Source organism: Pagrus major, chromosome 19, assembly GCF_040436345.1.
Source record: "Pagrus major chromosome 19, Pma_NU_1.0".
In the NCBI taxonomy this organism is placed as follows: Eukaryota; Metazoa; Chordata; class Actinopteri; order Spariformes; family Sparidae; genus Pagrus; species Pagrus major.
Genome location: NC_133233.1, coordinates 8,421,964 through 8,448,693, shown reverse-complemented (window position 1 = coordinate 8,448,693; position 26,730 = coordinate 8,421,964). Strand labels below are relative to the sequence as shown.

The window sequence follows — 26,730 nt, the reverse complement described above, 5'->3', positions numbered from 1 at the left end:
AGAAATTGAGAAAAATACCTTGACCCTCTTTGGACAGATGGCGCAAGGCATTCTGTGGTTACCGTTTCGCATAAACAAGCACATGGCCGACATGAAGACAGCAATCAATCTTTCAAGAGTTTTTCAGTGAGGAGAAAACAGTCAGAGAACCTGGGGGTTGAGAGCTGCTGATTTATTAAGATGAGGAAATGGAGTTGAATTTGTTTCGGGAGTGCAGTAAGGAATGCAGCAGTACTGTTTGAACAAGGCTATGCACCAATGTTGTTGTAGGTGCTGATGATGGCTGAGGGTGGTAATAGAGGCTCTTTTATGAGCCTTATTACAGTGGTGCAGACAGTCCTCCCAGCAGGCCACAAACCTCCACACAAGCGTGTTTGCTTGAGTCTGAACGTGGATATCGAGGTCCGGGCACGGGGGACCAACAGAGTCATTTGTGCTACCCTTAGTATGACTAACGGCCCCACTTCTGCATGCCCATAAAACCATTTTCACCTTGTACATCGCTCCCTTGCTTGCCACTTGTGATATCAATGATGCATGGCAGCAGGCCTTCATCAGAATACCTCAGGTGGCGATTAAAGCTTATTCCAGCTGCACCACAGCCTGCCAAGGGGGCCCAACAGGCCCACCACCAGGTCTTTTACAAGCAGAAGCAGTGCCCTGTGGTCCTGTTCCACCGTCTGACCTTAAACGTGCCACTTCTTTGTGCATTGTTTGTTTCAAACAATGCCCCAATACAGCAGCAACATTATAAATCTGAATGCCACAATAAAAAAAGCCCAACTCGTCTAAATTTTTTGGACTATGCTGCAGTATTTACATTGTGTTTATGTGATTTTCTCTGCCTCCGTTTGTCTCTCTCGCTGGCCCTCTTGTGGCACCCCTGGCCTTGCAGATTGCTGTGCTAGTAAAAGTGTCAGACTTCATTACAGCACTCATTAGAGAAGTTGCCTTTAATATCGCAAGCTTAATAACTTCCAGGCCAAGCACGGAGCACATCACATTGCAGTTTGTGCCGACAGGCAGAGGCTAGGCCCAATGAGGCCCGGCTCTGGGCTCCAGAGCCTTAACCCAGCCTCAAACCTCCCTGCCTGCCTCACATTCAGGGCATGGTGTATTACAGCACTACGCACTGAGCTGGCTGTGCTGCTACCACGTTTTAAAGGATGACAGTGGTGTAATGTGGTAACCACGGGTCATTTACAATGCACTGCTACTACATTTTCAACAGGAGGGGAGTCTTTAAATAGCGTTTTAATGTTATATACTTGGATACCACATAAACATTAATTTGGGCGTCAGTGTAATTAAAACATGTTAGGGCTAAAGCCCAAACAAAAAATGTTCAATTCATCAAATTCTTTCTGTAAGTTCAGTGTGTCAAGTTACAAGGAAATTTGGAAATCTAAACCCCTTTTTGTCAGGTTAAATAATCATGTTTCTTTCAAAACCATCAGCGGTTTAGTCACTACGCATGCAGTATGTAAAAATTCATTTTCATTGGCTGTCTGATTTAAAATGTATAAAGACAAAGGTAAGCATCTTGAGTTGTCTTTGAAACTGATCTCAGACTATGTGCTGCATGTATGTGCGAGAGGAGGGCAGCAGGTCATTCATTAGTGGGTACTGTGGACCTGTGCGTCTACATTAATGAAGAAATGCCTCGAGGCATTCCTGAAAAGATTTCTCCATCTGATAAAGGCTGCCAATGGGCTGTAGTAAGAACAAGTCATGTGGACAGTTGTCTCTTTTTAACCTTTTAAAACCAAAAACACAAGAGCAGAATTGTAAATAATGGATTTTTGCGTGTTTATCTGGTCTAACATAAGCTACAGGCATTAGCATGTTGGGCTAACTAGATTTCTACCTCCTATAGTAAACAGGCTATTTCCAGTGCCAAGCAGAATATCATTAGCTGGCTACAGTATTATGCAGGGTGACAAATTTATGTTAGAAAAGAAAAACCCTTTTCACCACCAGCACATCCACAGCGTAGTGTCTCCCAACTATGAGGAAGCTATCCTGGATGCTAACAGAGCAGCTAGCTACATCCCATAAAATATGCTGGTGACAGCATAACTGTCAAATTGACACAACTGTCACAATTTCAGCCATCAAGATCAATAATCAGAGACTTGAAATGTAAACCCTGCCTTTGTCCTCATCTGAAATCAAGGAACCCATTGTTTCAAAATCTACTAAGAATTTTGAGTGGTAAATTTGTATTATAGTAAACTGGATATGTGGCATGAAAGGTCAATTGCTGGGATTGAAAAAGTCTGAGGCTGGGGAAGCTGAGTGAACATTTGCAGCACAGACTCATAACTAAGACTGAGTTTTTCTTGCTTTTATCGATTCACTGAAGCGCAGACACTTTTAGTGGAAAGTGATGAAAACACACATCCTTACATTGAGAAAAAAAAGTGTTGCACCCCTGAACAGAGAAACACAAGAGAATTCACAGAGAAAAGATTTTTAATAAGAAAAATCAAGAGACTCCGGGGAGAGGAAGAGGGAGGGAGGCTGAGAAACATAAAGCAGATCTTTCCTTGGCCCTCCACTTCGTTATGTGTGAAATCGTCCATGGGTTGTCCTCCAAATTATGGAAGTTAATTGAAAATATTTACATTAGCATGACAGGTGGGAGAGGTTCAGCATCCTCTGTGTAAGGCTGTGTCATGCTGGCAGGAAAATGCGCTCACTAATTAGCGACACGTCTGATGAAGTCCATGCTCTGTGTGGTGTGTTTAAGTGAATGAAGGCCTGGTCAATCAGACCAGAAGCACACCTCTGCAGAGAGGATGTTTTAAAAAAAAAAAGAGAGGACCTTGAGACACTGTTTGGCAGTGGTTTTGATTTCTAGATTAACTGCACAAATGTTTTAAAAACTGCTGTTGGGACATCTGAAACAAAAAGATGAAGACTGGAACAGACTTGTGTGTTCCCATTCCTTGATGACTGAATATTGGTTGGAAGAAATCACACTGAAAAGTTGGAGAATGTTTTGTTTCAACTGTGTCTGGGACATTCTTGTCAATTTTTGTTACAAGTAACAAACCTACAAAGAAAAAAATGTGGAAAAACCTAGTACTCACTGATGGTACAGTTTGAGCCTAAGCAAGATTTAAGTCTTTACTGTTGCACCTGGCTTAGCATATTGTTCCACCACTTGCTGGCATCGCTCGTCTTCTAACCACAAACACAGAATGAGAAACCGCTAAATTCATTTCAAGACCTTGGCACATTGTAAAGGTCTTTGTAGGGCTTTGTAACATGCGCTCCTCCAGGCAAGTGTTAACAATTCCATTGGCTCGAAAAAAAATTGAAAGGACATTGAGAGTGAGGTGCTGTAAATGAAAGTACTAAATGTGACTGATTAATATTAGGTCTGCTGCGTCGATTCCACTGAGTGCTAAAAGTCAAAATTAATGAGGCTCAGGATGACTACCAGCGAGTCCCCGCGTTGGGATGCTCATTTCTGGGTTGGGGGTCATGGGAGGGCAAGGCCAGGCACCTGGGGCTTTTGGAGCTGAAGAACTCTGAGTCACATAGTTGTTCCTGTGATCTATACGTGTCACCCTGCTGGGTTTTATTAAAATTTATATTGCCAAGTTTAACAGAAATAGAGGCACACTCAAAACTCAAATATGAAGTCTTAGGTAAGCAATGACATCAGAGTTTGACAACAACGGCATTTTTTGATAAGGTTTTCTGTTCTCTACTCACCTACGATGATCACCAGTCTGTGTTTGGCTCCACTCTGCCTGCGGTACGATGTGACCTCCTCATACGTCGGCACATCAGCCATATCATACATTTCACTCTTCTTACACTCGTACATGGACTTGTTGGTCTTTTTGTCTCTCCTGCTGAGACGAAAGCTTCTCCTGAACCCAGCTGGAGGTCGAGATGATACGACAGAGGAAGGGAGAGAAGACAGAAACACGTGAATCTAAATTCGACAAAAAAAATAAGGTTTCTGTCTGTGTCTACATTCAGACACGAGTATATGCACACTTAAACCTGCAGCTGTGCAATTCGATTTATGGTCAATTCAGTGTCTTGGCAAACACCTCCACAGCTCCATGTCCAATACCTCATATTGTATTGTGCAGCTTGGTTTTATGAAAGCTGTCTTTGCTGTAGGTGAAAGCAGAACAGAGTAGCACTTGGCCAAACAGTTTCCCTGGATATCACACTAAAACACTTGAGTCACATTTTCCCCTGGTGACATGTAGTGCATTTTAATTTTCTTCTTCTGTGGACAGGATACACATACCTCTCGGAGAAGGTTGTGAGGTCTTTAATCAAGCTATGAGAGACTCATCCTTGTCTTTTTTACATATGTCTTGATTCTTATGGTCTCTTAACACACAGTACATAAATTCTGCCCCAACGGATTTCTCATTCAAAACAAAACAAAAGATGGTAGTAGCGAGGGTTCATGGGAGTTGCTAATGAAAACAGTCCTTGGAAAGTTCACAGACAGGGTAAAAAGTTGTATTCACATTATGTTTAGTCTTGTTTGCTGACTTCCTTCCTCATTCTCTGATTTTCTCCAGGAAGTTATAGCAACAGGCAATATAAGTTTTATTGTTATCATGATATGAGACTCTACATCATCTTAGATTTTAGATATCCTTATATTGTGATATGTCGTAAGAATTGACTTTTCCTGGTTTTAAAGGCTGCATTACAGTAAAGTGGTGTAATTTTCTGAACTTACCAGACTGTTCTACTTGTTCTAATACTTGCCTTTATCCACTTAGTCAGTATATCCACATTTCTGATGATTATTTATGAAAGATCTCATTGTGTTAATATTTTGTGAAAGTACCAATATACAATATTGTTGTAATATCAATATTAAGGTATTTGGTCAAAAGTATCTTGCTATTTGATTTTGTTGCCTAGTATTACCTAGTATTTTCCTGGCATTTTTGTGTGCTTTGAGGAGATTCCAAAATTTCAAGATAAATTTTGTGCATCACGATGTAGCTTAAAAATATTGCAATCCTATTTAACTAAATTATGCTTTTTTTCTCTTTAGAGATATACTAAAACCAAGGATGCCCATTTTTTCTGCAAAAAGGAAAAAACTTTTTTGTCTGAACATCATTGTAGCGATGATCCTTGTGTTAGATCCAGGTTGAGGAGGTTAATGCACATATGTTGCATTTTATATCTTAATGCCAGATTTCTGCTAAGACTTCATTGTGTGAAATGGAAGAAACTTGATGTTCTTTTCGTGTAATTGTCTGCTACAGGATGTGAATTTACTGCTAGTTGGTTATTGGCCGTTCACATAACTGTCAAGCTATGATTTGCAAGTCATTCACATCGCAATTTTAGATAGCGGTGTGGTATGTGTGTGCCGATGCATGTGTGTATATTTTAGTGTTTTTTGGATGGCCATAAGGGTCATTTCACAATGGCTGTCATCTTTGATTGGTTTATGATGTGCGCCCTGTCCTCAGACTGCCATCACAAGTGAATACAAGAGTATGCACACCTTGTTCTGATAATCTATGAAAGTATCAAAGGGAGACATTTAGCCCTAATTTGAGGACCACGGCTGCATATATATATATATGTATATATATGACAGATGCTGGTTGAAAGTAGAAGTAGATAATTCTCCAGAACACAGGATGTCTAATATCCTATTTCTGCATATGGTCATGGGTTGTTTTCAGCCTTCTCTTTCATTATTTCATTGTTTTTAATTAGTAATTAATGAACTCAAGGATTTGATGCCAGGGTGCAATTAAGGCAGCATGAAAATTATGGAGTAAAAGAAGAATCAGGAGTTGAAACAGCTCCTGATACCCGCCCCTCAATACTTTCCACAACATTTACAAAAAACTGTGGGGCTGTGCAGACAAGCAGCAAAGAGAAAGAGTCTGCATTCCTGTCAGCTTGTTCTTTTCCAAACAGTCTCTTAATCAGGGATGGAGCTACGGACCTCTGCTGAGTTACAAATGAAACACACTGTAAGTCATCGGAGCAGAATAATAATATTTTTGCATGGGCTTGTGTATACGTATGAGCGTGCACATGTGGCCGAGTACTGAATATAGTGTTACATTGAACATTTAGGGCAGACTTAGTTCCACTGTGGGCAACTTGTGGCTTGCATTGCCTGTGCCATTCCTCTTGTGGTTAATCTACTCATACAGCACCCTCACCCCCTCCAATCCTACCCACTGAGTATTAGCCTCTGCCACACAGTGGAAAAAACACACCCCTCATCTGCATTTCTTCTGTAAAGACAACAGACTGAAACCTATATTCACAAGGGTTGACATCATTACAATAAACATTCAAAGTATAATGTTAATGATATCCTTTTGAAAACAAACAGTTTTCTGCAAGTTCAAACCCAAAAACCAACTCTGGTCAGTCATTTATCACAATGCAAACACACCACTGACTAATTAGGCTTTAGTAATACTATGAAAGTCATTAATTCTATCCGTCTTAGAGTATGACAAGATGTCATCTCATTAGCTCAGGCCAAGGGCAATCTCTGCTACTTTCCGCAGGGTAGGCAGGTGCACAGGGTTTCATAACGAGGCTCTGCACTTGATGTGCCTAGATCTCTTAAATCTTTCTAGACAGCTTCATCCAAACAATGGGAGAATCCTCCAGAGCTCCCCTCTAGCGCTGCCTAAGGGTTAATACATTAAAGCCTCGTGCAGCAGTGAGCAGCACCCCATCCCTTACCAAAACCTCTCCACTAATCTTCTCATATTCAGTGCTGATGGAGACTGAAATAGACAGAGGGGATTGGATTTGATTTTATCCAGAATTAAGGAATGATCCAAGTCCCGTTCAAATAAAGAAAGCCTGCCCGTTTGTCATGAAAAGCTTTGAGTATGTTGGAACACCAACATGTTTGTCACAGGAAGATCCAAGGCTTACTAGTTGAAAAGGAATGTATGATATGTGTGGTACCAAGATCTTTCAATAGTTTGACAGGTCAAATCAAATTTGTTGACAATAGTTCTGTTTTGAATTTCCCTGGAACGAGAGCTGAGGAGTGGCAGTGTCCTCATGTGGTGTGTGTTGGGGTATTGAGTTAAACTTTCCTTGCTTGAGTCTCACACACACACACACACACACGCACGCACGCACGCACGCACGCACCTCCTAATAGTGTGCACCAGGCTGTGACTGGGTAATGGCCAAAGCTGCAAATGAACACTTGCGTGTAAGCACACACAGTACAGGCACAGTCTTTCAGTATAATAGAAACATGAAAAAAGAGGAGGAAAACAAAGATGAGTACATTTAACACAATGTAAACACAGGCTGTGACTATGCACACACACAGACATACACACACAAATGCTTGGAATTGCTAGCAGTCGTGCAAGCCCATTTTCCAGTGTGATAATATCTAACAGCCACGTAGGAAATACAGCACGAGCCTAAAGAAAGCACCCGGAAACCTCTGCAAACTGTGAATACAAACTGCCCACTCAGACACCAACATCCTGTGAATAGCTAAAAATCTGCACCTGTAAAATAAATGGCTACAACTATAAAAGAAAAAAAAGTACAAGGTAGTAAGACAAATGTTCATAAAAAGTCATGCAGTTGCCAACGGGTGTCTGAAAGAAGAGACGCCTGAGAACAATACAAGCATCAGGTCTTCCAGACGTCACGGGTAGGCGAACAGCGAGATGATGACATGGAGAAGAAGAGAAAAAAATGATTGCCATTTTCCCTCCAATCATTTTCTGATGAGAGAAAAGAGTGAAAGACAGTGGGAGAGAGAAAAAGTGTGGTTAAGCTAAGAAGAAGAGGCTCAGTGAAACCACCTGCTGTGAGGCCCTGGTGTATTGAGGGCTCTAGGGCCCGTGGCCTAAATACAGGAGACGTGCTGAAAGCTCCAGTGCCATCCTGGCTCTACCGACGGGGGCCCTCTCTCCTCTGGACTAATGGAGATGACATCTATGGAATTAACCAGGCTTGGCAGCTGGGGATTAAGTGAATATTACGCTCTCGGCTCGAGGCCGCACGCTGCGGTTTAACGCTGTAACACTTAGTCCTGTTCGTGGGCACCAAATGTGGGAAGCATTACCGACTCTCTCCAACTCATTATGCATGCCCATTACTGGCTTGGTTGGAAGGGATGAGGAAGGCTCATGGTAGGCAGCTAGGGAGGTAAGGGAGGAAGCTTTCCACAATGTCAGCCATTATTACTCCAGCAGTAAATAAAAGCAAGAGGAGTGTTGGTGCTCATAATGACCAAAATACAAAAGGACTGGACAGGATCTGACATTATTGTAAAGACACAAGTTGAGCCATGTGACTGGGCCAACATAATGTAATGTAAAATGCCCCCAGAGGATGCAAAAAAGTCTTGTGGAGAAGAGAGGAATTGGGAGAGGAAATGAAGCCTCTAGGTTGGTTGGTCATGTCGGCCACCAACCCAAAATATCAGTATCTGACAAGTTGGGAATGAGACTCAACAATCAACTAGCTTACAAATTGCATTTTTAATAGATCCATGGGGGAAATAAGATTAATCAAAACAGGAATCCAGAAGGGAGAGAAAAGGAATCAGGAGATTAATCTGAAGGAGGTAAGAAGGAAGTGGACATAGCCACATAGAAGTGTGTTCTTCAAATGCTCCCTACACACAACTGCGAACAGGCATCTGTGAAAGTGATTAGTAGTAAAGTGGGCTCTGTGGCTAATCTTAGCATATCTGATTGTATCAAATGTCTGACTATTTCTGGACAAAAGTATGCACATACAGTACCTGACCCAGCTTCTGCACTTTAGGGACGTTGACAAAAAGCAAGTGTCAGTCAAATTTCAGCCAAGCTGATGTACTGCTGATGTAACGGCAAAGTTTGTTGGTGTGACACTTGAAATATGTGCGTGTAGCAGCCCAACGTGGTGAACATAGAGTGTTATGGGGAGAACACATTCTAGGAGTAGTTTTCACAGTGCCCGCATGAGCATTTGGAAAGTGGTACCCAACCCAAGTGTTACAGGCTTAAATGGTGGAATAGGGCTCCAGACCTTTGGCTGCAAGAGGTCCATTTCTGTCTAGCACCATTTGTTTTTCCCCTCCGTCTTATCCCACAGCTCTTTGGTCTCAGGAATGTCTTGCCACAAACCGATGCCTGATGCCTTTCGTGTTGACAAAAAAAAAAAAAAAAAACCTCACAAACGCACACAGAAGTACTTCTGCTTCTACTGAAGTCCTTGGAGCCACTATCAACATGCCAAAAGGGGCCTCTGAGTGCCATTAGTATTGAGGCTAAATGCCGGCTTTTACTGTTTGTCTCAGTCTGATGTTCAGACAGAGAAGATGCTCTACAACAAAGCCACAGCCAAAGAAATGCCATGTCTCTTTTACAAGTCTTTAAACAACTACAGAGATCAGTTGCTAAATGCATACCTGTCAACCAGTGCATATACACCCATCAGCCAAAACATTAAAGCCACTGTCTGGTGAACTGAATATCATTGACCTGAATATCATTGACTACAATGCAATGTTCTGCTCGGAAACCATGTGTCCTGGCATTCATGTGGATGTTCTTTGACATATAACACCCATTCAGACACTGCTGCAGACCAAGTACACCCTCTCATGGCTACAGCTTTACCTAATGGCAGTTGCCCCCCTAGCAGAACAACGCATCCAGCAACACCACAAAAATAATTCAGGAATAGCTCAGGGAATGCAACAAAGAGCTCAAGGCGTCTACCGGATCCCAAAACTCCCTAGATCCCAATATGATTGAGCATCTATGGGACATGTCGTACCAAGTCCAATCCATGGAGGGTCCACCTCGCAACCCATAGGACTCAAATCAGCAACAACATTAAAACCACTGGCATTGATCAGCCACAACATCATTTTAATGTTGTGGTTGATTTGGGTCTCACTGGTTGTGAGGTGGGGCCTCCATGCATCTGACTTGTTTAAGTGCATCCCATGGATGTTTCATCAGATTGGGATCTAGGGACTCTGAGGGCCAGACTGGCACCTTGAGATCCTTGTCATGTTACTCGGCCCATTCCTGAACTGTTTTCGGGGTGTGGCAGGGTGCATTGTCCTGCTTAAGGGGGCCACTGCCATCAGGTAAAGCCCTAGCTATGAGGGGGTGTACTTGGTCTGCAGCAGTGTTTAGATGGGTGTTATGTGTCAAAGAACGTCCACATGAATATCAGGACCTAAGGTTTTCCGAAAGATAATTGCATGTAAAGAGATGATTGATGATATTCAGTTCACCTGTCAGTGGTTTTTAATGTTTTGGGCCATTGGTGTACATGCTCTGATTGTATGAAACTGTTGGGTATCTATGGAAATGCGTCATCTCAATCTTCATAAAGTAAAATTTACTCACTGTTTGGACCCATATTAGGGGAAAAACTCACTAATCCAGATGTATTGGCTCCTGCACGTCCACATCACTTGAACCTACAGTCTGATGAACTCATCTCATTTTGGAATTGGAGCATTTTTTTAAATTTCAGTTTATGACATACTCCAACTTGGATATAACTGGACAGTCCCCGTTTATTCAGCTTTAACTGATTTGGAGGTTTGCTTGCCGTGTCACCATTCTATATAACAGTGTAAGTGTATGGATTTTCTGGTTGTGACTCCAACTGAGTGCACTTATGGATCACCTGAAAAACAAATCTCTTGGGGCATCTTATACACCATAAAATGGACCCTGGTGTACAGAAATTAAAGTCTTTAAGCTCTTCTTCCAAGAAAGACCTGATATGAAGGCATATTTCCTCCTTGTGCTTGAGGATTGCTTTTTGCAAATGAACTTACAGATGTTGCATCATTAACAGAAGCATGAAGGGAAAACAAAAGCAAAAACTAAAGACAACATATGCCTGCCCCCTCTCACCGCCTCCTTTATTTCCCCATGCAACCTCAGTAGCATTGCAAAAGCATCTGTGAGTTCTAGGATTTCAAACTTTTAGGGACGGGCCAACTCTAAATCATACAACCACATCCAACAGGCTGAAAAGCCATGCAGCAAGTACTCTCATAGAGAAGATGTTATTATAACTCACAGTTTTTTTTTTCTTCTCCTCCTCCTGAGGTTCTCTCATTTCAGTTATACCTCGTTCTGGGCTGCTGGAGTCAAGAAATGCTGCTAACCCGCTAGAGTTCTGGATGTTGTTTGGGTACCAAAGAGGAAGAGGAGAGGCTGAGGTCATTGACCTCATGGAAGAGGCAGGGTGACAGTAAGGGCAAGCCTGAAGGGGACAGAGTGGAGTGGAAAAAAACGGACTGGTGTTTGGCATAGTTCAGCCTTGGGAAGTGACCCTGATTGAGCTTGGCAGACATGGCTCAAACTCAGTATTTATAAACTCACATGTGTACTGGATATCCTGTGAAATCAGGAGTCTAAACAGTGTAGTGTGCAAGGAGAGCTCTGAGGCCAGTTCACCTCTTGACCTTCACATCTGAATATAGACAGAATTGGATAGAGAGAGGAAGAGAGACAGAAATCAAAGAAAAAGGGAGATGGATGCAGAGGATTTGTGTACAAGCCAGCTAGTTCGGCCTGTGGTCCCCAAGAGTAACGATACCTTATGATTTGTCAGGAAAATGACAGTGGTAATAAAAACATGATGGGGAACATTTTCTGTACAAGACAGAAAATTGGAAGCAGCTCTCTGGAAAGGGCTGCAGAAACAAAGCGGGCCACGGTAATTGTCATTAAGTCTGACCGGGACCACATCAATGAGACCGGTGCTCAGTTGGACCTCCGGTACAAAGAGTGGAAAACAAGCCATCCTTTAAACCCAAATCTATCCAGAACCATTCTCAGAGATTTCTTCAGACCCACAGCAGAGGCAGAACAGGATAACTACTACATTCTGCAAATCCATGACATGATCTGCCAGTGCACTCATGCTGTCAGCAAGGAAGCAGAAATAGCTCATCGTAGGCTTGTGAACCACTACAGAACCATTCTTTGTGTTTTTACATGGAGTCCAAGTTGAACCAGTTCAACCAAAAACACTCTGGGATTTGAAAGAATATGTCAAGCACATTATGAAAAACAGTTAAGTATTTCTCAGTGTAACATGGCAAGGACTACAAAGTGTTATCTATGAAGGAAGGGCTAAAGGATCAGAGAGGTAGTAATGGATGGGACACATCAATCTAACACAGTCTTGGCCACTGTCTTCACTACATCGATGAAACGGCAACAGGACAAAAGGCAGAGAAGAAGACAACATCTCTCACCTAGGTGGAATCCACTACTATAGCCATCGACCTCTGTTGATAAGAGGAGAAAGAAAGGAGAAGCCAGAAGAGAGGTACAACATCATGTTAAAGAGAAAAGTCAGACATGAAAGCAACAGGCACCTACTCCTCTTACCACATAATGGAAAGGTAAAAGGACAGATCCGTAGAAATACACCAGAAAAACATACAGGTAAAGTTAACAAGACATAAGTCAGATTAGTTTTTGTGTGTTATTCATGTTGATTGAGTTCCAGCTAATTATGTACACTGTGTCCAGAGTGATAGCCATTGATGGAGTGGTAAATAAGACGGGGAGGTGAACTATGACCTCCAGCCACTGATAATCAATAAGTGAATGACTACCAACAAAATAAATTAATTATTTCTTATTAAAAATAATACTTTGAATTACTACAACAAAACTTAGGCTACCTCAAAATGGGGATAAATCCTATTAAAATTTATTTATGTTTACATTCCACAACATCCCTGGCCATTGCTTTGGATGTTTTTTGGAAGTCTATGAATAATTTAGTATTATGGGTGAGTTTGGCAGGCACAAGATTATTGGAGGTGTACATATGAAGGAATGATTCTCCAAGTGATGTCCACTCTAATGAAAATGACAAGTCAGCTGGTAAAATATGATACTAAATACAATGGAAGAGCCAAACCCTCCACATTATTCAGAGGAGAAATTGACAGAGCAATTAGGTTTGACATAAGAAGAAAGGCCAAATGAAAACAAGAAGGATGGGGAGCAGAGGTGAGAGGTAGACCTTTCATAACACACAAAAATGGTTAAGGGGGACCAATTACATAGGGTTTCACAATTTGTGTATTGCAACACTATCAGTGAGTGTCCTCACACAAAAGTCCTATTCAATGGGAAATGTCAGACAAGAAGCAGTACCTTCCAACTCCTCGGCTGTGAGTGCAGTAGAAGCAAGGGATTGAAATGACGCAGTTAGGGAAGATGGTTTGTTGGTGTGTGGATTACAAGAGTAGTGATGAGAGAATAAGAAGAGGAAACCTACCAAACTCTACAGCCACATCATCTTGAAAAAGCAAAAAAAGGACAAACAAATGACAAAGAGAAGAGTTAATCTTAATTTCATACGTCAGAATCTCTAATTTGAGATACAGTAAAGTTTGTTTGTTTCTCTACATTACAAAGTACACTAGAACACGATACTGTGAAAAATCCATATTAAACTATTGCTTTGAGCTGAGTCACTTTTCATAAAAATTGAAATAGCCCACAATTCTATTTCAATTTGTAATGTTTGTGAAAAACGCTCAGCTCCATTGAAACACAATTACTTCAATTAATCTGCTATTGAATCTATAAGTAAAACTACTGTGTTAATTTGACAACAAAACAAAAAAAAACAACTATCTCGGACAACTAGCTTTTTCCAAAGTTTTCAACTGCAACTCAATGTCATTATTGGGTAAAGTATGCCATGAGAGGTGATGGCTCAGTTGTTATCAAATGAACAAAGTATGGACCTTCTGAGGGATATCGTAACCCCAAATCTAAATTCTGTCGAGGTAATATGATGGCAGTCTGAGTAAAGTCATGATGCAGTTGAAATCTCAAAAAAAGCTAGTAAATGGGCCTAAGTTCTGATATTCTTTCCCACTTATTGTAATTAAAGGTGCAGCAAGCAATTCTGTAGAAAGGTCTTTTGGTAAGCCTAAAATACCATTATTATAAGCATTTGTATTTGACGACCTGGGAATGAAACTCAATGATTATCTTTCTCCAGAATTGCCTTCTATTAACTATAAGAATGAACTTCTACATTCTACTAAAGAACATTTCTACTGTTTCTATTTCAAACAGAGGACATTTGTATCCATCATTACCAAGTGAGACACAGTCTGTGGTACATGTCTGTGGTGCATCCACTGTGACTTCACAGAAAGAAACAGATTTAGATTCAAAAGTCTCTAAAGGGTGATATTGATATATCGCTCTGGAGTTCAGGCCAAAATATTAAAAGGGACCATTCTTACCAACAATTTTTTTTAATGGGGTGTGTTATATAGTAAGGTAGCTTTTTAAATGATTGCAGATGTTTAAGGGTGCCATCCAAACAGCTATAAAATGATGGTTGTGTGTTTGGTTTAAACTGCCGTGAACATTTGGAGGCACTTAGAGATGCTTCCTCCCCTTAACATGTTCTCATTTTGGCCAAACAAGGTTAAATCAAAACATTTATAACACCATCTACCACAGCATGGGGCTCTACTTACAGCACCATGCTCATTTCCCAGAGCGCACCGCAGCTCAGTTAGATGTTACGTCACGGCTGGAGTTAATGATCAGCCAAAACAGCAGTCAGGGCAGATCACTGCAAAGGTTGTGTTTCATGCAAGAGACATCAGGCCTGAGAGCGGTGACTGTTTTGAAGTGTGGAGCCAAATGTGTCTGCCTTTATCTGACATCTTGTTTCACATGTTAGTGTTCACGGCAATGTTCCTACTGATGTTGCCCTCCTCCCGTCGTAATGTGACAGTTTAAGTTGAACCAGCACCTAAACCGCATTTTGAGTAGGGTGAGAGGTAATTGTAGAGGGGAGGACAGAGGCAAACTTACAGAGGAAACAAGGACAATATGAGAATCATGAAGATATTTAAAATCCTCCCAAGTGCTGCTCTTATTACACTCTGGAAGGCTTTCATCTGGTGCCTATCTGCCACAGGAATGGTTTGCATAGCTTAATGGCCTCGTAGCACTCCAACATTCCTAGTCTAATGAAACTTAAATGCTTGAAGCAAAACCTTGTCTTTCCCTTTCCTGAGAGTGCGTATCAGCCGCCTGCTCATTGAAACATTTAGAGAGCGGTGAGAATGAGCTAAGGTCATGATCTGATGTGAGTACATGTGGATGGCCAGGCCAAGCCTATTATTTACTGAATGCAGGGGAGCGATGGCTGCCTAGATTGTGGCCGCCGTCTTTCGCAGGAATTCTTAGTGTGCAGTCATCCAGTCTGCCACCAGTCAGCTAACCAGCCTTACTGGATGCTTCATGTCCCCCTCACCCCCTGAAAAGGGACACAGGCTTAGGGGTATATCACATGTCGCCCACATGCCAGAGATTCACCACAGAGGATGACAGAAGGGGTGAGACGAGGGTAGTGTTGGAATAAAGGGAAAAAAAGAGATGTGCGTATCCACTCTTTGTTAAAGGGTAATTCCAGTGCATTAACAAGGTCTTATTTTTGTTGTTTTATTGATTACAATAACATTGTACTCATAGTGGAAGTATCTAACAGTAAGAAGTTGATGAAGGTTCTCAGTCATCCAGGTCATAGTAATACTAAGTGCTATATTGTAGGCAACTGAACTTGTTTCAGTTTCTTGAAAACAATTTCATGAAACTGAAACAAGTACAGTTGCCTACAATATAGCACTTAGTACTAACTAACTCTCTCATTGTCATTTTACAGGTTCAAGTGTGCAAACACTAAATTTGGGAAAACTTGGTTTATCATTTGTGCTACACACACTTGAAACATTTTACACACATTTAACACACATAACAACACAATTGTACCAACAGATCAATTTGAAACAATGATCAGGTCCATTTACCTAAGCCTTCATTGCACAGGAAAACTGCATGTAAAACTACGGTAAGTATGAGGGGTCCAAGCCGAACAGGGAGTCAATCGAGTTCTGGGTCTGCTGCCGGGTCTCCACCCAGTTGGCGCCTGGAAAAACCTCCAAAGGGAGGCACCAAGGAATCCCAGCTCCCTCTTGACATTCAAACTCCTCATCTTATCTCTAAGCCTAGCCTATGAGGAAACTCATTTCAGCCTCTTGTGTCCGCAATCTCATGCTTTCCAACGCTGAGCCTTAGGCAAATGTTTAATAGTAGGTCATCATCAACACCACGAGTGTTAATGATCATCCAATTTGGCAACTCGAGGCACATCATAAGTCATATTATCTATTAAAGTCACACATGATTACATTATACTTTGCTTTGGAACTGTACGGATGATATCTGGCACCGCCAATCTGCACGGCAGCTAGAAAAATCTTCCAGCTAACTCTTTACAAGGGAAGAATAGACAAAGGACTGACCCCTAGTCAGCACCCTGTAAATGGCCTTGAGTTATGAGCTGATGTCATCCTTACCACCAGCCAGCATACAGATGGCCTTCTCCTTGAACAAACTGGATGCTGCTACTTTTTTTCTTGCTTGCAATATCTCTATGTTTTTAAAACAACGAAAATGAGTTGAATGAATTAATGGATTTTCCAGATGACACAAAATTAGGTTTTTGTCGCACATCTTTTGGCGTTCAAATGTAGAGCTCAATATTCACAGTAAGGATAAGGAAGTGAGTAGAAGACAGAACAGGGATGGTCTGACAATGAACAAAAATGCACAAAGTTTTAATGTGAAGGGAAAAAATCATAACCTGATCTATAAAACTTTAAGGGTGGTCTCCAAGGGAGTTATCTGGCGCTAACCTTTGAGAATTAAATGGAACTTTTCTTCTGCACCCATTGCACTTCTAAATCTACTGCTGCATCTATAAGTTGAAAAATGAAATGGACGGCTGAACATGGGGCCAGGTTCAGGGTCACTTAAGACCAATCTGGGGCGCCATTTCAAAATGGTTCAGTCACTCACTGGAGAGAGGTGGGGCAATAGTAAGAGGGATAGCACCATAATGTATTGAGAGAGATATATAAAGACCCTAAGGTGAGCGATAAGTGTGTCCACGTGTTTGGCAGACTGTGAACCAAACCAAACAATCAGACAGTGGAGAGGGTTTGCATGTCAGACGGAGGAACAGACATGCCGTATGAAAGCCCAGAGAGACGGTAGTATGTTCAGAGAGAACAGATGGGAAAGCTGGGGGAGAGCCAGTTATCAATCGAAGGAGATGGGGGGTTAAAAGATGGATGCAGGCAGGCCAGGTTGACAACTATGGATGTAAAATAGTTGATCTAACCCCTCTACCCGATTAAACAGTTGGCTTAAACGGGACAACTGATGGCATTTTAAACACCAGTTTCATAACCGAGGAATGCATCCACAAAAGCGCAACAGTGAGGAAAGGGATTATTTATATCTTGCAAATGTTGAACACAGTTAAGCGATGCTTGCCGAAACCCCTCGCCAAGACCAATATTGTTCCAGCCGACGGAGCTCCCGGGCTGGAAATAGAGAGAGAAAGGGACCCCCTCCTCAATCACCACCTCTGTCCTCTGCTCTGTAACAGCGGGGTCTCCAAAGTATCCTTCAATTAGATTGTAGTTTATGGCCTCAGGGCCTAGCTGGTCCAGTGTGTATGGGGGCCAGGATCCAAGCTATGTCTCCCTCCATCTCTCTTGACCCAGCCACCACCACTCCACAGGGGCCACATCTGCTACTGAACGTGACCTCTCGACCGCCTCTCTCTCCATCTTTTCTGCGTTTCAGCTTGGACTTTCTTTTACACCCTTCACTTTTATTCATTGAACCCATTGCTTACTCTCCAACTCGATCCAACATTTTTCTCTAATTGAGTTTTTTTTTTTTTTTTTTTTTAATAAATGTGCGTGTGCATCTCTGCAAGAACAGAGAGTGAACTGTTATCACTCCTCAGTTTTTCATCTAGTCCTCAAGGGGCCATGTCAAGGGACTTCCTACTACTGCTGCTGCTGCAAACACAGTTAATCCTTACAGTATGTATGACATTAGGGAGAAAGTATTGCTACAGTCAAAAGAGGACTTATGTTCCTTCGGTAGGGGCCACAGTAGACTCCACTACATTTTACACCTGCCCTCTGTGCATAGAGAGGAGGGGTTGGGGTTATAAATCCCATAACTCATAGGAGGAACTGGGCCATTAAAATGAAATAGTAAGGGAACAGTACAGCACTGTCTGTCTCTAACTTTTTAGCAGGCTATTTTTGGCCATCCTGCACCATGTATGCCAGTATGTGGTTGAACATAACCAGGAAATGACAACATCCATAATTCACCATGAATCTGAGGAGCCTAATGCTAAGTTTGGAGGTGGTCAGCGTAGCTCTGTCGGTAATTTCAGAGCTACATATTGAAAGAGTCACATTACATTAAGGGCTCACCGCCATGTCATAGCAACAAGTAGTAAAATGGACATGTCCATCTAAAAGTGGTAATCTACAGTGAAAATAAGGCCAATAAGAACCAGCTTTTGGTTCAAAGGGGTCATTGTAAGACCAGAGCAGGCCTATAAAACCACGTATAAGTGTAGTGTATTTTCTGAGGGATCGTATGTTTTTGGAAATGCAGAATGGAAGGAGGAAGAAAAACTGCATATTGCAGCAGACTATGTATGTGCTTTCATTAGGCCTAAATTTGTGGTTATTATTATATGAAGATATAAGCGAAGAAATGAAAGGTATGTAGAGTTTTGTTTATGCAAATAAGCTTGTAGCTAATGTAAAGCATGGTGAGGATACATATATGGAATGGTTTTACTGTTGAGAAGTGGTATATATGTGGGATAAGTTGTAATAAATGCTATGACATATAGATAATGTCTTAGTTTTTACTTTGGTATTAAAGCTGTGTGAAAGAAAGGTTTGGCCCTAACTTGCAAGGGACAACTATTGTAACCTTTTTACATTTTTTTAATTTAAAGTTTTAAAGGTTGCAAAAATACAAACATCACATAAAGTGCACAGTGTGAATGCAGACTGAAGTCTGTGTGGAGCGGGCTGGTCCTCAAGCTCTGCAGAATGCACAGCAGATATTGGCAGCGTGGTTTTTTTCCCCCCTTTATGGCTACAGGCAGGCACATGCAGTCATATTGTAATGCAGAGTCACGATGCCAGCTGGACAGCCTTCCGTTCATGCACTGTAGCTCTCCATATACAAACCAAATTGCTGTTTGGAAACTGTTTGTAAATCATTGCTGATGTCTTTGTCATTTTGAGACTGCATGTCAGGGAATCTGTTATACAGCTTTTCAGTCAGGTGTGGGAGAAAAGTCCTGCTGTGGGCGCAAACGGTTGTGGCATATAAAGCAGCCGGAGCAGGTGTGGACTGGTTTTCAAACACCAGGGCTCTGCAGACCTCCACTACAGACTTCTCACGCCCACATTTCTTTCCAGTGGCAGAAAATAATTTGAGTAAAGGCTCACATTTACTGCAAAGTTTTTCATGTTAAGTCAATTATTGCAGACCTATACATAAACCTTATTTGTTTATTCAATTATTACATATAGAGTTTAGGGGAACTTTTACATAAACGTGTTTTTCAAGTTTATTATGATACAGTAATATACATAAAAGTAAGGCATTTCAAATTGGTTAATCTAAATCACACATCTAGTTATTTCATTTATTTACACTGACTCCACATGACGGACATAACTTTGTATTAAATGAGACCCTTTAGATTGAACTCATGTACTAGAATTAGAAGAACATTTTCCATGTAATCTGAATACTTAAGTCACCGTTTTTTTAGGAATAATTTCTTAGGAAAAATTCTTGTTGATGGCGCAGCTGCAGGGTTCTTTTTGGAGGCAGTTATGGACTTCGATTCGACTGAGTAGTTGGATCCTAAATATTAGTGAGATTTTACATTGAAAAGCCATGAGGAAATCCAAGGCAAAAGAGGACTATTTTAAACATTCTTATATGCATTTTAATTCAGTTTTTATAAACTGATTCTGTTACTAGTAGCACAATAAATCTTAAAACATCGGCCATGGTCATGCTAAACCTGGCAATAAAGTTCATACGCACCATAACTATCACAAGCCCTGTTTGGAATTTTCCAGGCAAGCTGACTCAAAGTTGGATTAACATCCTGTGTGTAAAGTTCTATATAAATAAATAAAGTTGAGTTGGTAAAGTTACAGAGCTCTTTTCTTGTCTTACACCTAAAGCAGGATCTGTAGGCCATCCCTGATTGTTTCTGCTGCTGTCGTTTTCTTGTGTAACATGGTTTGTGTCTTCCATCTTCATTATGAAGCAATCAGTAATGTTTGATTAATAAGGGTAATTTAGCCATAATCCCTCCATTTCCTGACGCCCTACAGTACATCCAGACTTCTTCTAGCACATTTCTGCTACAGTAAGTACTCCTGCTGATGCATTCTCCCCAGCATTGCTGCACTGACTGGCCAGGGTAAGTTTTACTGTCCAGGCTTGCACCATAAGGTACATTAAAGTGCTCCAGAGAGCAGTGTTTAGCCTCCATCACATCTGTATATGCGTATCAGCTCATTAATCCATCATTACATTCTGTGAGATGTGGAGAGGTGAGCTGGATGAGTAGGATGGAGTGTTTTTGGCTGGAAGGTGTAAAGGCTCAAAGAGGTTTTCCAGAGGGCAAAGCTCCGCCTTCTTCGCATTAAAGCTACTGCATGACTTATACCACATCAACACATGGAAGGCGAGAGGGGGACAGAGGCAAGAGAGTCTGGCAGACAGGAAAAAAGGAAGGGAGGTAAATCCAGACAACACTTCCTCTGATGACAGGCGTGAAGCAGTGCAACTGTACCTCAGGTTCAGCTGCGGCCTCACAGTGCAGAGATGGGCAACATCCCTAACTTTAGACACTAGCTACCAAGCATCCCTTGCTCTGCATAGCCTCTCACAGCCCACCCACCTGTTCTGGTTTGTTAGAGCCTATCACAGCAGATGATATATGCTTACATGATCGTCGGCTAGAGGTCTTCTGGAACGGGAGAGTCGCAACAGGTCGCCGCAGTGCAAATCTCCTTGAATAAGATAGAGGAGGATAAAGAAAAGAGAAAGTCAGTTTCCATGACCGCATAGGGAATAATAAACACTCCCTGCTAGGCAACAATATGTACCAGTTTCATTTTGTCAGCTGAGACTGGTGAAAGCGGTGAAGGAAAAACACACTTGCTGTTGACAAAATTGTAGTGTTAAATCTGAATGTTTGTCGATTGTTCTCTCTCTTCTTTCACTTTCCTCGCTCTCTCTTTCTGTGTGTGTGTGTGTGTGTGTGTGTGTGTTGTTTTTTTCCTTCTTGTCCAAGAAACCACCCCGGCCTGCTGAGCTCTGTGTTGCACATCAAGTGCGGCTGTCCGAGCGCACATTGATGTGCGATTTTCCATCCACTTACCGTCCAAAGTGGATCGGTACCAGCGCTATCATTTTCTGTCATTACTCATTTCAGGCCAGACATTGTGTGGAAATCCAGAGTATTTTGGCAGTGTGAAGCAAGAAAAGAGGCAGAAAAAAGAGGGAGCGAAAGAGAGAGAAACGTGTGTGACTGTGACAGCAGTAAGACAATTGGGCCAGCCTTGTTAAGAGGCAAAGGCAAACACGACAGGCTGATCTAGCAGGGGTGGTTTCTTACCTCTCCTGGAATTGTTTGGATGGGATTAGGCCGGCACGGGGATTGGCTTCCCCCTCGACTTTGGCCTGCCACCAGGTTGCATCATCTTGGCTCATGATCTGAAGGATGGAGCCTTTCTTAAAGGCCAGTCCAGCCTCTTTACATGGGATGGCTTTGTCCTCCTTAGGGTCGTAGTCAAAGAGTGCCTTCATAAACACCTGGAGATACAGCAGAGGAGGGGAGGGGAAAACAACAGAAAGCTGGATTGAGTGCACAATTGGAAAAAGCAACTGTTCACTGTAAAAATTACCTTTCCTTCCATTGCGTAGAGTGTTAACTCTAAAAGTAAACCATTATGGTCAACACAGAAGGTGCTTCACCATTGCTCAGGGAAATTATTCCAGAAATGTCATTGCAATCAGAAGCTGAAAGCTGCAACTGTTGGCCGACTTAGTCCCTCCATGTTGTTCCATCAACACTTAGGATGGTCTAAGCCCTGTCACCATCTTCCAAGTGAAGTGAGACTTTACATTTCCTGAGTCAGAGACTCAAGTTGGAAGCGCTCCGTTCCACACACTGACGAACTGTAAACACAAACTAAGATCAGGCATCTTTCCATATTAAAAGGGACAATTCACCCCAAAATCAAAAATACACATTTTCCTCTTACCTATAGTGCTAATTATCATTTTGGTGTGAGTTGCAAAGTTTTGGAGATATTAGCCGCAGAGATGTCTGCCTTCTCTCAAATACACTGCCTGTCACACTCTCTAATATTTCGTTGGACTGCCTGAAGCAGCCCCAGATCATAACATTGCCCCCACAGGCTTGTACGGTAGGCACTACGGATGACGGGTGCATCATTTCATCTTCCTCTCTTCTTACCCTGATGCGCCTATCACTCTGGAACAGAGTAAATCTGGACTCATCAGACCACATGACCTTTTTCCATTGTTCCAGAGTCCAATCTTTATGCTCCCTAGCAAACTGAAGCCTTTTTTTACGATTAGCCTCACTGATAAGTGGTTTCTTAAGGCTACACAGCTGCAGTCCCAATCCCTTGAGTTCTCCTTGCATTGTGCGTGTGGAAATGCTCTTACTTTCACTATTAAAAATAGCCTTGAGTTTTTTTTACGATTTAATTTCACCAAACGTTTAAGTGAGCTTCGATCCAAGAAAGCTGAAGAAAATGCATTTACAATGGCACGATGGAGAAAAACACATTAATAGCAGCCCGCAAAAAAAGAAACACCATCACCACCACTTTCACTGAACATCTTGGGTTTGGCTTACTGGGCAGGTTTAATAAGAAAACAATGGACGGGACATGGAGACATAATATTGCAACGTGCATTGACCAGCAACAAACATCTTTTTCTCTCCCACATGTTACAAACGCCAACAACTCCTGCCTTACGGCGAGGGAACACACTACTGTTTTTGGTCATTTTTAGTTCCTGCACAAAAGTGCACACAACAAGGTCTGTGCATTATCTTAAGTAACCAGGTCATGGTTTATGGAAAGAGACATTGCTGCTGAGTTTTTCAAATGTATATATATTTATTTATTTTTCTTTGAGCACTAGTTGAAAACTAGTTTCTTTATAGCAGACATATCTATGGCTGATATCTGCAAAACTATGCAACTCAAACCAAAACAATCTAAATGGATAAATAACACTACAGGTAATAGAAAAATATGGATACTGATTTTGGGGTGAACTGTTCCTTTGAGGAAAAAATGGATACAGAAAAAAGTTGTTTTCTTTCTTTAAGGAGTTGGTCTTGTTTGCTTCGGCAGTGGGGGTGGGACATACCTCATCAACACAAAGGCGGTTGGACCTAACAGTGGAAAAATCTCAGACATCTTTTCAGCAACCTAAAGCAACTTGCTGTATCTTCTATCCAAATTGAGGTCTGTCATGATGAGTTAGCACTCAGTACGTGGAAAGAGAAATGAGAGGGAAGGAAAATGTGTATTTGTGAAAGAGAGGGAAAACAAGGGAAATGGAGGGAGAGATTAAATTCTTCGATGTCCTATTGATTTAAAGAGTGCTTTGTGCCATGTAGAAAAGTTATGTTTCAGACAGAGATGTTTTGTTTGGGTCATAACAGCTGCTTTGGCTGTGAAAGCCTCCGGCAGAAAACACTCATACATCTACAAACTAAGATCTCCTGCTTTTCTTCCTTTGGCTCAGTGTTTTTGGCCTGCACATGTTCAGCCACTTAGCTGCCCTTTGATGCATCTACACCACCTCATGTAAGAGTGCAGGCTACTTTCATGAAGGCCTCGCTGAGTGTTTGGCACTGACGGACTATTTATCAGATAGGTTTCTTAAACAGCCAGACGGGTTTAACCATTACACGATGAGAAAGGATGTAAGTGGCCCACCCTGTCCTGTACCCCTCTGTTACACATGGACAGTGGGTTGTGTTGTGAAAAATGATAAATTGCCTTTCGACCCTGGAGTTTAGAACCAGGGACTGGATCCAGCCTCTGTCTGCTACTGATAGATAAGCATGCCAGATGATGTATTAACAACCCAGTGGGTAACAATGATGGTTTGCTGGTTGGAATGACAGTTAAACAACCCTCAAAATGAATGGCTACAAGCTACTGTTGTCCGCAAGAAAGAAGATAATGTTGTCGTACATGTTGCGAGATTTTTTTGGTACTAACAGAAATGTGTCTTTGGGCTTCACTCTGGAAGTCACTCTTTGGACCATGTGGAGCTACAATCACTGGCAAAAACAAAATCAAACTTGAAGCGACATTTGCTGACGAGTCATCCTAAAATTCACGTCAAGGTAAGCATACCTATTTTTTAAAAATATTTTTAAGGCTGTTATTTTACCATTATTTTATTTGGTGTGTTTTTGCTAGATCTGAAATAGAATAGAAGATAAAAGAAATCAACACTGTCCTGTACTTTACTTGACTGTGCTTGCTCCTGAGGGAAATGTTCGGCCTCTGTAAAAAAATAATTTAAAGGCTATGGTCTAGACCTTCCTTAATTTGAAAGTGTCATGAGATAACTATTTTTGTGAACTGGTACTAAACAAATAAAGATTTATGACTGACAGAATCTTAAGATGGTGAGTCAACTAAAACTAGACTTTGACTATGATAAACTAGAATTACCCCCTCGTGGTTATAGGCCTTCGCCCACCGCTGAAGTTGCTGTTCCTGAGTTACAGCATTGAATAATGGGCAGAATATTTTTAGTGGAATATTATGATGTCACAGTGCATTTGACCTCTGACGTTTTGGGTATAGAATGTCATAACAGCTGTGGTGTGGCTGAGGTTTGCTGCAAGGAGAGGGAGGCTGCAAAGCTCTCTGCTGCTGCGTTTGGAGTTTATAATTTTTTACTTGACCGTAGCTCGTTATGTGACCATACCAACCACAGAAACTACATTGAGGGAAAAATACAGGAGCTAATTTTAACAGATATCTGAATCCCGTGAATTAAACACCTCTTTATCAACAGAGAACACACAGATCAATGAAGAGAAACTGTATCCGAGCAACATTAGCTTCTGATGTTGGATTGAAGTTTGAGGTCTGAATGTCTGATCTGGTACAATAAACAGCTTTTATCATATTAGTTCACAAAACTTGTAATGTTATAAAGTATACCGCTACTGCTTCTACTGCGTCAACTACTAATACTACTAATACTAATACCAGAACTACTACTTTTGATCAGAGTTATAGTGTTTGAGGCAAATTTACATCCTTCACAACTCTTATTTACAGTCCTTATTCTCTTGCTCTCTATTGCCTCTACTACAGCTGCCAAGGCCTTGCTAAGCCAAGCTAAGCCATGCTAGCAGTTCAAACAACTTTAAACCAGACTGTCATGAGTGGTATGTGGGGGTGGGAGAACTGTTTTTGAAGTCCTCTGCTTTTCACATCATCCTATAAAAATGACAATATGGGTTGCATGAACAAAGATGCCTGTGTACACATTAAGCCAAGAGTTAGGTACTACGATTCTATAAAATTTTGGACTTCTGACAGATGTATTATCTACACATTGACATAGCTAAAATGCATTTAATGTAAACAGTCAGGGGAAAAGATAGAGGGATTCATGAGCAACAATCTGATAAAAATGTGGAAGGAGATTTTCTCACTGAGGCTTAAAAACAATGCTCTGCATCCAACTAAAGATATCATGCTGAACCTGAGAAGCTCTCTCTGTTTTTAAGTCCTTTAAGTGTAACCAAATCCACTAATGATAAAGCCAGGACAAGACCTACCTTTGGCTCCTTGGATGGCGCCTCGTCCTTGATGCCAGGGACAACTTTAAAGGTAATGGCTCCTTGCGACTGGGCCTGAATATTGGAAGAAACAAGATAGTTACAGTTGTTTAGTACAAATGGAGCGATGGAAACAGCAGTCATTTGTCCTGCAAAAATTCACAAAGCACCTCATCCAAAAAAGTCACATAATGTTTGACTTTTCAACAATGGACGGGTTATTAGGATTAGATGACTTTACTTGGCAGGGATAGGGTGTGTGTGTGGGGGTAAAAAGGAGGAGTGTTGAGAGCTGTCGTCTGCTTCAGAGGCGGTTGTGTCTGAGACAGCCACCAGGCCTCTCTCTTTCCTCTCCAGTTGTCCCCCCTGGCAGAGTTCAGGCCCATGACGGAGCTTATTTGAGGCCTGCGGCGTAGCCTGCTTGGAGGGACTACTAAGCATAAGTCTCATCCAGGGGGACTGTGTGGCTAGATGCATGTGGTTGGGAGACTTGTAGAGAAAAGCCAGTGTTTTGTTTTCAGCACACCGATGGGAGGCATGGGGTCCTGGATGAGTTAGGGGAGGTTTTTGTCATCACAAACAAGGAATGTAATTTTCGCCAAGGGAGTGGAGCTGAGGCACACGGGAAACCCTTGAACAGCACACATACAGCAGAATACAGTGACACACACAAACAGATGAGGCTTACAAGAATGCGAATGATTTCCTCTGGTTTCTTGTCGTCCACAGGGATTCCATTGACCTCCTTCAGTTCATCTCCAACATGAATCAGTCCTACCACACAGAAACACAAAGTTTGCATATCTACAATCACTCTGATATTCCTTTTCCTAATGCGATAATATAAGGGGGCTACTGTGTAAAAGTCCGGTGCTTACAAAGCCCGGGGATGTA

The 26,730-nt window shown here is 41.7% G+C and overlaps 1 protein-coding gene across 1 annotated transcript in view; it reads right to left on the bottom strand.

Moving 5' to 3' along the window:
• mpp7a (MAGUK p55 scaffold protein 7a) overlaps positions 1-26,730 on the bottom strand; it is a 146,924-nt gene that overhangs the window by 21,009 nt on the left and 99,185 nt on the right. Inside the window, exons 8-12 of the mRNA XM_073488661.1 lie at positions 26,525-26,610; positions 25,837-25,911; positions 21,592-21,788; positions 20,919-20,983; positions 3,727-3,897 (exon numbers count right to left, since the gene is read on the bottom strand). Coding sequence (XP_073344762.1) covers positions 3,727-3,897; positions 20,919-20,983; positions 21,592-21,788; positions 25,837-25,911; positions 26,525-26,610 — 594 coding nt within the window. The remainder of the gene's footprint in view (positions 1-3,726; positions 3,898-20,918; positions 20,984-21,591; positions 21,789-25,836; positions 25,912-26,524; positions 26,611-26,730) is intronic.